Source organism: Eurytemora carolleeae, unplaced genomic scaffold (genome assembly GCF_000591075.1).
Source record: "Eurytemora carolleeae unplaced genomic scaffold, Eaff_2.0 scaffold153, whole genome shotgun sequence".
In the NCBI taxonomy this organism is placed as follows: domain Eukaryota; kingdom Metazoa; phylum Arthropoda; class Copepoda; order Calanoida; family Temoridae; genus Eurytemora; species Eurytemora carolleeae.
In genome coordinates this window covers 142,938-158,480 of record NW_019396203.1, presented here as the reverse complement: position 1 = coordinate 158,480, position 15,543 = coordinate 142,938, and the positions used below count along the sequence as shown (strand labels likewise).

The following is a 15,543-nucleotide window of genomic DNA, read 5'->3' as shown; positions in this document are numbered from 1 at the left end:
AATGATAAGGATAATGCTAGTGATGTAAGTGATAATGATAATTATGATAATAATGATAAGGATAATGTTAGTAATTAATATAATGATAAGGATAATGCTAGTAATGAAAGTTAAAATGATAATTTTTATAATAATGATAAGGATAATGTTAGTAATTAATAAAATGATAAGAATAATGCTAGTAATGAACGTGATAATGATAATTATGATGATATTGATGGGGATAATGTTAGTAATTAATAAAATGATGATAAGGATAATGCTAGAAATGAAAATAATGATGGATGATGATAGTGTTAGTGATTAATTAAGTGATGAGGATAATGATAGCAATGGAAGTGATAATGATAATGATAGTAATGAAAGTGAAAATGATAATGATGATAAGGATAAGGTTAATAATTGTAATGAAAGTGCTAATGATAATGATGATAATGGTTATAATAATGATAAGTAAAGTGATAATAATGATAATGATATTATCCTAGGCAAAGCCGGCTCCTGTGCTTGATTCTCCTGATCACCTTCCAATATTCGAGGATCAGCTCCTGGATGGACTTCAGAACTGGATGGATCGACTCTTCGAAGGAACTACCTACAGGTTTGGATCGTTAAAAACATAAACTAAAATAACTGTATTACTGTTAAGTTTGCTTTTTTAAACTTTGCAATATCTTTATTCCCAAAAATATATATATATATAAGCGATCGTTATAACGGATAGTTTTTAACGTTTTTTTTGCATATTTCTTCCGTTAAGGTAAAAATTTTACAAAATGTATTAAAGCAAATGTTAAAAATAAAAAATTTGTACTGCTTACTGAATACTTTTAAAGTAGTTTAACTTTAACGTTTACGAATATATACAGAGTTTATTTCATAAAAAGATATTAAACAGAGCAATCAATTATTGTCTTGAGTTTTTTTTCAAACCTGAGATTTGGGAACATTGTCGGACTATTTCCAGTGGGTTCTTTTACTTTTATAAGACGTAAACACTCCCTTGAAACTGATTGTGTTTAGGTATCATGTCAACTACTGGCCCGAGTTCCCGATATCTCCCTCAACTTGGAACAATAAGTGAACTTGCATCTTGGAACGCGTGGTGTTCCTTCGTTATATTTCCCCTTGAAGCTGGAACACTGATAAACCCCTGGAACAAAATCTTATCAAAAAAACATCCGAATATTAAATATTAAAAAAGATAATCTTTCTGTATTCAGTCTCCCCTTGATCTCAGATATAAACGAGGTTAAGACCACGAACCTCCTCCCCTGGAATATGCATATATCGGATTAGTTTAATAAATCCGGGAAACTTCTCACCGCTCTAGTTCTGTCGGATATTACGTTAATCTTTAACGATTGATCTTGATATCCAATGTGAACACTTTCAAATTTGAGGATAAGAGATTGATCTCTCGGTAAAAGAAGAATAAAACACAAAAGTTCTAACAACCTCAGAGTTTATCATGTTTTTTTTGCTCGGAAATAAACGTGAAATCTGGAATTTCAAAAATTTTAACCTCTGTAAACCTTTTTAATTTTCTTACTTTAGTTTTTTATTAAACAATACATTCTCGTAAATTGTACGCATTCTTACATTATTAGTAAAATCTGCCCGCATTTTTTCACTGGGCCGCCCGATGTTGATTGGTTATACGCTAGGACTGATTAACCGATGTGCACTTCAATATCCTATAAATACCACAACAACCGGTTTAATTATAAATTGTGATCCTTGAAACCCAGTAAAAGAAAAGTGTGTCACTTTTCACCACATTTAGCACATTGTGCAACTAATTGTAAATATTGATAATAAATCGTTATGAAATTAAAATTCGAAATTTTTGTGTTCAGAACTGTAATAATTTCCTTACAAGTATCAAACGAAACGTTGGAACCAACTATGTTCATTTATGTAGAACTCGAGGTTGTATAGTAAGGTTAGATTCTCTGGATGCTCGTGAGACTAAGGAAGGATTGTCTCAGCTTGTCAGCTGTAAAAAAGTGTAGAAAATTCTCCCCCCCCCCTCCCCCTCTCACCTACAACGTTATCCTATATCCTACGCAAATAATCAGATTCGTCACAGAGTATTTTGCGTGTCCATTGCTAGGAAAACGACATTTTAAGAAAATTGGAGCGCATCTAGAGTATCAATACCAACTATACTACCAGTGGCACAGCTAGTGGTGGGTCTGACCGAGTTNACTTGACTCCAGCATGATCAATGATCATGTTTGAGGACCATCTTTTATCAAATTATGCCATTAAAGAAAAAAATACAAAAAAAATTGGCGCTTCGCGCATCATTTTTAATAGAATTTCTATTTTCTCGCTTTCGACTTAAAGAAAGTCAGTCATTCTTAATTTATCCTCTCAAAAAAAACTGTATATTTGTTTTTTCTTATGAGCATTTCAATACATAGATCATTTAAGGTTACAATAACAAGAAATGTAATAATGATTATATCAGACTATTAGGACTAACAGACACTAAGAATTACTAAGAATTACTTGAGAAATACAATTGTTTTGCCTTTCGCATACGGGTTTAATTAATTTACCCATGTCGTTCTTTTTAAAGTTGTTGGATGTCTATGTTTTTAAACACAATCCATGAATATTTTAAGAATTTGATATATTATTAAGAGCAAATAAAAAAAGAAAACAACAAGTCTCGGGGTTACTAAAATGTGGTCTAACATTTTTTCAACTTTAAAATTGTCTGAGATACAAGGAAATTTGTCCAGAATTAAGTTTATTTAAAATCAACATAATTGTTCAAATATTTAAAGGGACACACCGGCCATGTAAGGTAGTTAAACTAAGGATGCAGTGTTGTGTACAAATTCTTCATGATTCATTTGAGACATATTAAACTTCTTAAGATCTGTAAATCCTGAGTTTGAGCTCAAAGTCGACGTTCAAAATAGTATTTCTGGCTGGATACGTTTTCAGAATATTTTTTTTTTTAATTATTAGATAACGACGACAAAAAATGTATACAAAATTCTTTAGTAAACTAATAAGTTATTTAGGAACAGGTTAAGAAAAAAAAATAATCTTATCATCGAAACAAGTAATCTTGTTCAATTATTAGTTTCTATTTTTTCATTATTCACAAAGATTTTGATATTATTGAAAAAACGACATTTGAAGAATTTGTTGAAATCTGCGAATAAATTCTTAGAAAGTAAGAAATTCAATATAATGATGAAAACAAAATAATTGATTATAGCTTTCATTTATTGACAAATTTCTTTTGAGAATTATATTCCTAACCATCTAATTAGTTCACTGTATAATTTTTACTTCATTTTTCGTCGTCGTTATTAAATAATAAAAAAAAAAAAATCGATTCTGAAAATGTACCCACACAAATTTGATGCTGTCTTAAATGAATCCTAAAGAATTCGTCCACAACACTGCATACTTAGTTTAACTACCTTACAAAGCCGGCCTGTCCCTTTAATATCTCCTTCAATTCTAAAGATACCAAGAAGGTAGACCTGATTTTGGAAAGCTCATTAGACTCTCATTTTTTTTATACACTTTATGTAATTTATTAATTATCGGAAATCAACGACAATATTATTGGGACACCCTGTACAAAATTAATAAAAGTTTTCAACGCCTGCTTATAGAGAACATTTCTCTCAGAAAACTTTTTCTTTGTTGATTCCAAACCTTATTTTGCACTTATGTTATTACAAGGGGGAACAGAACAATGTACAGGGTCTTTCAAGAAAAATTTGTATTCACTCAAAATTAAAAGAAAACCCTGTACATTGTCCATAGTTTCTGAGATCTTAACTCCATTTGCAAACTTTTCAGTTTGCGGTGGATATTACAATTACATTTTACAATTTAAGTAGGTTTAGGAATATTTATGAGTTGACACTAGAATCCTCTAGGTTGATAACAGGAACTAGAATCCTAAAGGTTGATAACAGGAACTAGAATCCTCTAGGTTGATAACAGGAACTAGTATCCTCTAGGTTGATAACAGGAACTTTTTTTGTTGGTATTAATAATATGAGGAACCTTTTGAAGTGGATGATTGGAACCTTTTAAAGTGGATACTAGTAAACTTTTAAAGTGGATATTAGTAACCTTTCGAAGTGGATACTAGTAAGCTTTTTAGATGGATATTAGGGTGGATGTTAGGAACCTTTCGGAGTGGATACTAGTAAACTTTTTAGATGGATATTAGGAACCTTTTTAGGTGGATATTAGGATCCTTTCGAAGTGGATATTTGTAACCTCTTTAGATGAATATTAGGAACCTTTGAGCGTGAATGTTAGGAACCTTTTAAAGTGGATATTAGTAATCATTTTAGGTGGATATTAGGAACCTTTCAAAGTGGATACAAGTAACCTTTTTAGATCGATATTATCCACCTTTTTAGGTGAATATTAGAAACTTTTCCATGTGGATATTCGGTCCCCGTTAAAAGTGAAAATAAGTAACATTTTAGGTGAATGTTAAGACCCTTTTAATGTAGATTTTAGGAACCTTTAAATGTAGATATTAGGAACCTGCTAAAGGTGGAAATTAGTAACATTTTAGGTGAATGTTAAGACCCTTTTAATGTAGATTTTAGGAACCTTTAAATGTAGATATTAGGAACCTGCTAAAGGTGGAAATTAGTAACATTTTAGGTGAATGGATCGCAGCTTTCTGGATAGACGTTGAGATCGATACATTTAGACAATTTAGCTTCTTTTTCCGTGTAAAAGTCCTGTATATGTTATAAAAGACTTTGATTATATATTCAGTATCTAGGTTTTGCTTGCAGCTACAGTAAATCCTAGATTGCCTTATTTCTCAGATAATTCCCTAGCTCTGTATAAAATAGTTCTTATATCCGTACTTTTAATCCCCCCTCCCCTCCACATTATCCCCCTCTTCTACAGATTGCCTCGCAAACTTTCTTCATTAAAAACCTTCGAACCAAATATTTCTGTAGGATACAATCTTAATGGTGGTGTATTTTCCGCTATACTCCACTTCTGACCTACGCTAAATCCGCTATACTAAACATCCGACCTACTAGCACGTGGTTTTACAGCTGCTATATGGACTTGTGGCCGCAGCGTCCGGTCCCCTAGCCGCGGCACTCGCCCCCCTAGCCTGTCCTAGCCGCAGCGCCCGACCCAGAATTTGTCTTAACCTAACCTAACCCTCAAATAATACTAAAATAAACAACTGGCGTAGGTCGGAAGTTCAGTAGGGGGGATGTTGCGTATACGATGTAACATTACCAATCTTAATATATATAATAAGAAATCGTTTTGTTACACGGTTACCCGCAAAGGTTGAGTCTTCAGAGACGATTGTACGGAGTTTATTTAGTCCTTTTATTTGCAAATCAAGCCTCAAATTATCAAATATTTTGAGTTTTAGGTCGTCTTTACAGTTTCGTCCTTTGTGGGTTACCCAGTAAACAGATTCGTAACTTAATGATGGTGAAATTCTTATGAAAAAAAAAATTAAACGAACTACAACCGTTGNTAAGGGTTGGGGAGGGGGGACAGGGGTTATATTAGTTACTACCCACAAATGTTCAGGAAGATGCTATAAAGATTTTCTTCAAACTACATTCCATAAATCATTTTAGTATGGAATAAATTATCATGCAACTATAAAACTTGTATTCTCATAAATATTTCTAGATTATATACTTCATATTATAAAAAATGGCTGATTATGTAATATTTTATGACTTTTTTGGACAGCTCAGGTCAGGAAACCTTTTTGATAAATATATTTTAATTTATATTTAAATCCAATAAACGTTCAAACGGCTGAACCGATCGGGTACAAACTTTTCAAAAATACACCAACTTAAACGGACAAATCTGGGAACATTTTCCTAAATTGGAGAACGATGGAAAAATGGCAGCTTGAACATTCAAAATTAAAAGCAACAGAACAGGGGTGCCTTGTTTTGATTACAATCCCTGATTTAAGAGTTGACGGTTTGTATTTAGATTCAGATAATCAGGAATTTAAGATTTAAGTTTATATGTGTAATATTCCATAGTGACATTAATTCTTCGCACATAGTATACACTGTACATCGAGGGGAGGAAGGCCAGCCACAACAATTTCTAGTCCGAGCCACATTCTCTTCTTTTTCTCGTTCGAGTGTCTAGTCCTCCAAGATAAAACAATTGTTTAAGAATTGGGCCACGTTAAGGCATAAATGAAATATCGAATTTTAGTAAATCGAAAAAAAATAATTTCAATTGAATTAAAGTTTTCGAGTTCTATGTCCTTAAAATGTTCACGTTTTTTACGCGCATTTTCAGATATTCTCGGTGTAGAATGCCGCAAATAACTCCGAGATTATAGAACTTTAATCTTTTTTTTTAATTATAGTGAAAACCATAAATTTTTTCCGGATGGTTCCATGGGGAAAATGAAAGGCATAGGTATGCCAAATATTTTGCTATTTATTTCATATCGCGAAGGTAGGCGGCTATTACGAAGGCAGACGAATTTTAAGTTTTAGCTAAATAAAGTATGACATCATTCTCATATCTCCAAAGATTCAAACATGATTTAATCATTGCAATACTTTAGTCTATCCATATTTTATGCCCTAACGTGGCCAGATTTGTTAAAAATAGTTTAATCTTCAAAAATTAGAAACTTTTCAACGCATCATAAACGAAGGACGAGGATTTCGAGATGGTTCGGACGAGAAAATGAGGAGAATGTGGCACGGACGAGAAGTTGTTGTGGCTTGCCCTCCTCCCCTAGTACATCCATCTCTTTTTTGATCCAGAATTTTAGAAATTTATGTTGGTCTCGTCAGATAGGATTCTCTGGTGTGGATGTCATGCAATTCATGGAATTATTGGAAGATTTTTGAGATGGCAACCTTGTCGAAGATTTCAGAATAAACAGAAAGTTATTAATATTTGTGAATAACCCTGTATAGTGTAGTATATTGTATAAACAAACATGAAATAGTTTCATCTTTAATCCTCTTTTAGGATTTTATATTTAAACCTAATTTTCTTTGAAGCTCCATGGGATTAATTCGGATTTTCGTTAAATGTGCATGTCATACTCGGCCGATCACCCGGCCCCGGGGAGGCCTTGTCCCCCTGAGAAAAAAAAAATGAAAAAGAGCAAAAACTTTAAATATAAAAATAAACATGCCATTAAAGTGACTGTAAGTTCGCATTTCCGATTCATGATGGCACCCTTTAAACAGATATTTTTTTATGGCTAAAAATTTCTTTTTTCTTTTTGGTTTCTCTATAAAAGTGACCATGCGGATTTATGGTGCAGTATCAATAAAGAAAAGCGTCAGAATTTACCACACTTCACGACAATATCTTCATCATCGCTACTCTGATAGAAGTTGAATGGTATGATTGTGAATAAGAAACGCCAACGTATATTGTTTTAAATTTTCTCTAAAAATAAATGACAACCTACGGCCACAACTTTCCTAGAAATTGAATATATAAGAAAACAAGACGAATCAAGGATCCCTGAAGATTTATCCCATTTTTGCCCCGGGAAACCTTCTTCTGAGTATATTGATGTAAAGAAAATACTGAATAATATATGGAAGCATATTAAATCTTGAAGAAATAACACTGTAAACTATCACACAAAGTTTGCAACTTATTTTCCCAACAGAAAATATTTGGACTTTTTGTGGAGAAAAAGATTTTGTAACAAATATAGACAAAAAAAAGTTTTTCATTTTGAAAAATATTTAAAAAATCATTTTTCATAGTGATGAACAACTTTGAGCCGTTTTCTGTCTTTTTGTTTATTCTGCAAAAATATGCAGTATTTACAAGTAAATACATTGCAAAAATATTCACTATATTTGTACGTAAATACATTTCAAAAATATTTATTATTTGTACGTAAATACATTGCAAAAACATGTATTATTTGTACGTAAATACATTGCAAAAATGTGTATTATTTGTACGTAAATACATTGCGAAATATTTATTATTTGTACGTAAATACATTTAAAAAATATTCACTATTTTACGTAAATACATTGCAAAAATATGTATTATTTGGTAAATACATTGCAAAAATATTTATTATTTTTAGTGCAAAAGCTTAAGCTAAAGAATTTAACATCTTATAAAGTTAGATGGATGCAACTTGCCTAAACGGTGGCCTAAAAATGGACATTTATTCACGACTTTAAAATTGTAATTAATCAATACGTTTTAAGGAGAAAGAAAATTCATGTCTTGGAACTTTGCAAAAAAAACAGTCTGCCAGTTTTGTATCTTAAGAAATTTGCAGAGATCTTTAAAAATTTGGCAAGATTTTTATTCATGACAAAAATTGTATAATTTGTTTCAATCGGAACTAAAACCGAGAAAGTATATTTAAATGAGTTTATATACATGAGTATTTTTTATTTATAATAAGTTGCATTTTTTTTAAAGCGTGAATTGTGCAAATTTTGCGATGGTGGGAGAGGGGGGGGGGGTGTTGAGATGTCCATCCCCACCCTTCCTCCAAAATTGTGCATATATGAATATATATTAAGATTAATTAATGAAACTATTGAACTAATTTCTCCAGGATCTCTTGAACCTTCATCTTCCCATGTTCATCCGCCAAACCAGCCGGAGTTCGTCCTGTTCTATCCGCCACACTCCGCCCTCCGCCTTCAATAATAACCTGCAAACAAATTTACTTTAAATCTAATTATGTATTTTGGTTGTTGCATTGTGGTTGCTTTTTTGTGTGTCAAAACAACGTGAAAACGGCTGAACAGAACCGATCAGGCCTATATTTTCGTAGGACCATGATACGACCCAAATCCGAACAAATAAAAAATGTTTCCTCAAAAAATTTCAAAAAGTTAAAAAAATTTAACAGTAAAATCTGTAAAATCAATGAATTAAGTCTATGCCACAAACTTATATCATTGCATCTTAAGGGTGTAAACCTTTAAAATACCAATCTAAGATTATTTGATCTTACATAATTCATAATTTGAAATTTGAAATTTTTAATTTTAATTTTCAATTTTCATTTTCAATTTTCTTTTTAAATTTTTATTTTCAATTTTCATTTTCATTTAAAATTTTTATTTTAAATTTTCATTTTAAATTTTCATTTTAAATTTTCTTTTTAAATTTTTCTGTTCAATTTTCATTTTCATTTAAATTTTTATTTTAAATTTTCATTTTAAATTTTCATGTTCAATTTTCATTTTTAATTTACAATTTTCAATTTTAATTGTAAATTTTTATTTTTGTTTTCATTTTCAATTTTCTTTTTCAATTTTCATTTTTATTTTCAATTTTTCATTTTTATTTTCATTTTCAATTTTCATTTTCAATCATCATTTTCAATTTTCATTTTCAATTTTTATTTTCATTTTCAACTCTCATTTTCAATTTTCATTTTCATTTTCAATTTTCATTTTCAATTTTTATTTTCATTTTCAAATTTGATTTTTCCTTTTTTTCATGTGAATTTTTTTTGATATGGTTTATTTAAAGTTTATTATTTTGTTTTATCATTTCTCTCTCCAGGGTCTACGGCCGCCAGGGGTTTTCGTTAATTAAACTAAATTTTATTTTAGAATAGTTCAAAGGAACTTCCAGAAAAATTAAGTTTAATTCTTTTCTTTTATTTAATTTTATATTTTTCTCTTTTCCAATATTTCTCCCACATTTGTACGGTTAAGGTGGTAAAGATTTTAGGGATTTGTTCACCTGATCAAAAATGATTACAAGTGCTAAGTGAATTATCCTTTAAACAAAAATCAAAAAGAAGAGTATATCATCAAAAGTTTTTTATGTCAAATGTTATTTGTTCTTGCAAATCTTCCAGTTTCGTCAACAGTGGTAACTCGTCCTAAATCATTTGTTCTACAAGTAACGTAAATTTAAAGTAAATTGCACGTAGGATTCAAATATTGTGTTTTCAATCAAGTGCTACAAGGTCACAAAGTTCTACCTGTAATATCGCAAATAATTTTGCAATAAAATAATTCATCAGACAATTCCTTTGCTCTTCGGCACAGGCGTTTCCTAACTCCAGAGATCATTCTTGTCCCTCTAAAATGTTTTGGCTGCAGTGCCCCCCCCCCCCCACGCCCAAGCTTAATTCAGCCATCAGTCCCCATCACTACTAGCTCCAGGGCAGCATGGCTTCGCCCAGGGTGGTATTTACCTTGACTAGCTCTGGGTTGTCAAAACACTGATAGGACGAAGATGGTATTTACCTTGACTAGCTCTGGGTTGTCGGAAAGAGCTGCCCAGTGTAACGGTGTCCAGTCCCAGTGTAAGGGGTTAGCAAGCATAGGGTTTGCTCCATTCTGAAAATATTAATAATATAGTTTTGATAAAATCCTCTTTTTTTCTAGATTACACAAATAAGAGTTTTTTTTGGGTCTTATCGGTAAAAATTCTTTTATTTCAAATATTATGTTTGTTCAATCCATATTTCTTTAATAATATAAACCGAAAAATATATTTTTTATCGATCCAATTCCAAATTTGATAATTGTTTTTTTAAGTGCTCCATTATTTGGGAGTTTTTCTGTAAAACTCAATTATGTTCTCTCAATTTTTCATATAATTTTTTTTTGATTAATTATCATTTTTCATGAAATCATAGTTTAGAATCATAAGAGAAATTTTTTTTATTTTTTCTAGCTGATTTATATTCATTCAGATACAGGGTTACCCACAAAGGATGATACTTTCAAGACTCTATTTATTCTGTTTGTTTGGCTGCCTGTAACCATGTAAACTTGTTTATCCCTCGCAAAGTCATCATTATAGCATTAAAAGACCATATTTAAAGAGACTGTAAAGGAAAAATGAAAGGGGGGTATAGGATGAAACCTGAGAACCTCAGACGTTGAACGATACAAATAAAACATCTAATCTGATGTTCCTGTCTCGAAAACAGACAATTTTAATATGGAATATTTTGACAAATAAAAAGTTGACAACAATTTCAAATTACGCCACAATTATCACATTTAATAATTTCTTGATTTTTTTAGCATTTTAACGGAAAATCTTTGTATTTTATAATTTTAGGTGGAATCTTCTTAGAATTTTAAAGAAAATTGGTTTAGTTGAGTAAAATTTGGAAATTGATCTCTTATGAGAATTAAGTTAGAAATTACCACAGTTGGCAGGTATTAACATTTCAAAGAAAACGTGAACTTTTGTAGAATGATTTTAAATATAAAATATAATTATTTAATCGAAAAATGAGAAAGAATAAGATTTAAAAAAATATAATATAATAAGAAATTATATCTATACTCTCATATACATATCTAAATTATATTATTTATTAAATTAGATTTTTTTTGTCTTATTTAAAGTTGTTTTTTAAATCAGAAAACAAGATAAAAGATAATTTGCAGTCGATCGTTTTCATTTCTCCTATATGCTTAAGTTTTATTAAGAGATTTAATTCTGTTAATTTAATTACCTTCAGAAGCATTCTCGCCATGCCTATATGCTGTTCTATGCAGGCGTATATAAGTGGAGTTTGTCCGATCTTATTTGTACTATTTATATCAGCGCCATGTTGGATCAGAACTTCTCCAACCTACAGTACAGTACAGTACAGAACAGTACAGTACAGTACAGTACAGTACAGTACAGTACAGTACAGTACAGTACAGTACAGTACAGTACAGTACAGTACAGTATAGTACATTACAGTCAGTACAGTACAGTACAGTACAGTACAGTACAGTACAGTACAGTACAGTACAGTACAGTACAGTACAGTACAGTACAGTACAGTACAGAACAGTACAGCACAGAACAGTACAGTATAGTACATTACAGTACAGTACAGTACAGTGCAGTATAGTACAGTACAGTACAGTACAGTACAGTACAGTACAGTACAGTACAGTAACGTACAGAACAGTACAGTACAGTACAATACAGTACAGTACAGTACAGTACAGTACAGTACAGTACAGTACAGTACAGTACAGTACAGTACAGTACAGTACTAAACATCACTTAAAGGGACTGTCAACGAATAAAAAAAAAATTTAAGTTCATAAAGCGATACAAAACAGTTTCCTGTAAATCCTAAAATTGTCTAAATAAAAAAGATTCTTTAAATTCAATATTTACCCGTACAGTTTCAATTATATTACTCATAATGCAAGTAACTACAGTTAAACCCTAAATAAGCAATGCATTAAAAGAATTCGTCTAATGTCGTATGCTTCAATTTCTGTTAATGGAATGTTACAGATATTTAGTTTTTTAATCAAATGATTATATGAAGCTATTTAAAACTGTTCCCGCATATTCATGGTTATTTATTTATTTTCGCAAATACTGAGATTTACGTAAAATAGTATAAAACCCATTAAAAAATTGTCAAGACGACATTTGGTAAATTATTTCGATGTATGGCTGATTTAGGGTTTAACTGTATGAAACTATACATCTAATAAACTCGAGTCACGACGACACTTTTTTATGTACCTTGACTTCAGCTTGGGTTTAGCATTTCTATTTAACATTATTGCATGCAAATACTAACTAATCATGATCATTAAAACAATTTAAACTTTAATATTCTGATGGCCTCATTTTAATTAAAATCAGCACTTACTTAGAAAATTATGTAAAGACAATCCTTTTTTACAAATGTAAATTTAACCTTATTTGCTTTCTATGAATTTCAGAATATCTAGACAGATTTCATATATTTTTCTGTTATCATTAAAAAGTGCCTAAAAAAAAGGTTGAAATCTTATGAGCTTTACAAAATGTGGTCTACCTTTTTTATCTTTAAATTTGACGGAGATATGAAACAGTTGAACGGATTTGTTGATTTTTAATAAACTGGAATCTGGACAAATTTCCTAATTTTGAAGATAAAAAAATGTTAGACCACATTTTGGAAATTCCGGGACTAGTGCTTTTCGGTGTTAAATGTTTTAATAGTGATACTACACAATAATATTTACGAAATTATCCTGCATGGAACAAAGGTATAGAAGTCGTCATATTATTCCCATGTTTATTGAGACACCCTGTATTTTAGGGTCAGTAAATAATATTATATGCCGGGTTCTAGTGAATACAAGGTTATATATTAATTATACAAGATGTTTTTTTTAATCGGTTAGCTCCAACTTTATTTTTCTAAACCTTTTGATCCATGTTTAATCTTCTAAACTGTCTGCTCCATGTTTACTCTTGTAAGCTAATTGCTGCATGTTTACTCTTCTAAAATGTTTGCTCGATGTTTACTCTTGTAATCTAATTGCTGCATGTTTACTCTTCTAAAATGTTTGCTCCATGTTTACTCTTGTAATCTAATTGCTGCATGTTTACTCTTCTAAACTGTTTGCTCGATGTTTAATCTTCTAAACTGTTTGCTCGATGTTTACTCTTCTAAACTGTTTGCTCGATGTTTAATCTTCTAAACTGTTTGCTCCATGTTTATTCTGCTAATCTGTTTGCTCAATGTTTACTCTTCTAAACTGTTTGCTCGATGTTTACTCTTCTAAACTGTTTGCTCGATGTTTACTCTTCTAAACTGTTTGCTCGATGTTTACTCTTCTAAACTGTTTGCTCGATGTTTAATCTTCTAAACTGTCTGCTCCATGTTTATTCTGCTAAACTGTTTGCTCAATGTTTACTCTTCTAAACTGTTTGCTCCATTTTACTTTTCTAAAAATGTTTGCTGCATGTTTACTCTTGTAATCTAATTGCTGCATGTTTACTCTTCTAAAATGTTTGCTCCATGTTTACTCTTGTAATCTAATTGCTGCATGTTTACTCTTCTAAAATGTTTGCTCCATGTTACTTTCTTTAACTGTGCTTCATGTTTTTTTCTAAACTGTTTGCTCCAACGTTTTCTGTTTGATATGTTGCGAAGCAAAGCTTGCTTAATACCAGATGAACTCATCTATTTACGTGAAGTATTTAACGATATGAAGATGACATGGGCACATTTCTGCTCGCTTGAATAATTGTGAGGATAAACTGACAAGTCTTTCTAATTAATTATCTTATTTTGCAAAATACATTTTCATCCGTTCCATAGAGAGCTTCAGAGTAAGGAGAAATAAAAGCGTCATTTGTTTAAAAAAATTCTATTCGAAAACTTATTAAGTTAATAAATGAACCAAAAAAAAAAGATTGTACGTCGTATGGGCTTTTAATTAGCTTTTTTATTGTATCTTACAAATTGACACAGATATTAAATATTTTAACATTTTTTTTCAATATTTACTATTTACTGAGCTGAAACCCGTAAAAATTTCTCAACAACTTCGTAAGTTTGAAGGTTCAAAAATGGCAGACCACATTTTGAATATCTCAAGAATTTGAACTGGATTTTCACTAAAACTGTGTTCAAGAAATAATGCCGCGTCAAACCAAGACGATTTAGTAATCGTCAGATAATTCCCATGTTATTGGGACATCCTGTACGTAACCACCCAATCTAGTTTTTGATGATTATTCGAAGACGACATCAAGTCTGAAAAGATTGCTAAAAACCTCCATGCAAGGTTAGAACGAATTAAACGTTTACGGGTCGTCAAAAACTACATGCATGGAGAAACTGCCGATTGCATAATATAAAAAGACGATATCGATTCGTTACTGAATTCACATGTTTATTGTATGTAATATAAGTTCTTTGACACTTAAAATCCCTAAAAATGACTTCAAATGAATTTTGCAGACTGACTGTCCCCTCCGGTAGGAAAAGCCATTTATAAATATTTTTATCATATTTTAAATTGTTTGTTTTCGTTTTTTTTATAGAAAATAAATCTGACATTGATTGTCTCTTTTCAGCGGATTATCTTTTCAAAATTAAAACGAAAAAGAAAATATTTTTTCATTTTTTTAAAAGTTTATTTTAAATACTAGGCTTTTAGGGCGCTTCGCACCCATCTTCTATTTCAATTTTGTTCTCTTTGTGTTCATTGTAAAAAAAAACAAAAAAAGTTCGTAGATTTCAAAAAAAAATTCGTGGATTTTCAAAATGTTTAAAATTTAAATGAAATCAATTTTTGTTGGAGGCGAATTTCTGAATTTTTGATAATTCATAAACCTTCCATGGGGCCACGTGATGTCCCAAACAAAATTTGGGCCAGTTCGGTTTACGTTTATTGGATACAAAAAAACAGATACACTGTACCTGCTCCATCCCGTTCATAGCCGCTAGATGGAGCGGAGTCTGTTCTCCTTTCAGCTCCTTAGCTCCAGCCTTCGCTCCAAGTTGGAGCAGTTGCTCAGCTATCTGAGCTTTACTCCGCTCCTGCTCTTTCTTCCTTCTCTCCTTCTCATCCTCCTCCTCATCCTTCCTCTCCTCAGGTTCATCCTGTCCACATCTATACAATATATATATATCATCCTGTCCACATCTATACAATATATATATCATCTTGTCCAAATCTATACAATATATATATCGTCCTGTCCACATCTATACAATATATATATCATCCTGTCCACATCTATACAATATATATATCATCCTGTCCACATCTATACAATATATAT

At 31.1% G+C, this 15,543-nt stretch overlaps 2 protein-coding genes across 4 annotated transcripts in view; one reads left to right on the top strand and one right to left on the bottom strand.

Moving 5' to 3' along the window:
• LOC111698010 (dnaJ homolog subfamily C member 16) overlaps window positions 1-1,839 on the top strand; it is a 29,111-nt gene extending 27,272 nt beyond the window's left edge. For all 3 annotated transcript variants that reach the window (XM_023468221.1, XM_023468222.1, XM_023468220.1), the window contains 2 exons: window positions 489-601; window positions 1,024-1,839. In XM_023468221.1, the coding sequence (XP_023323989.1) occupies window positions 489-601; window positions 1,024-1,084 (174 nt within the window). In that variant the 3' untranslated portion in view covers window positions 1,085-1,839. The remainder of the gene's footprint in view (window positions 1-488; window positions 602-1,023) is intronic.
• Window positions 1,840-8,403: 6,564 nt separating this feature from the next.
• LOC111698029 (serine/threonine-protein phosphatase 6 regulatory ankyrin repeat subunit B) overlaps window positions 8,404-15,543 on the bottom strand; it is a 16,513-nt gene continuing 9,373 nt past the window's right edge. Inside the window, exons 5-8 of the mRNA XM_023468247.1 lie at window positions 15,179-15,371; window positions 11,474-11,593; window positions 10,245-10,337; window positions 8,404-8,686 (exon numbers count right to left, since the gene is read on the bottom strand). Coding sequence (XP_023324015.1) covers window positions 8,567-8,686; window positions 10,245-10,337; window positions 11,474-11,593; window positions 15,179-15,371 — 526 coding nt within the window. The 3' untranslated portion in view covers window positions 8,404-8,566. The remainder of the gene's footprint in view (window positions 8,687-10,244; window positions 10,338-11,473; window positions 11,594-15,178; window positions 15,372-15,543) is intronic.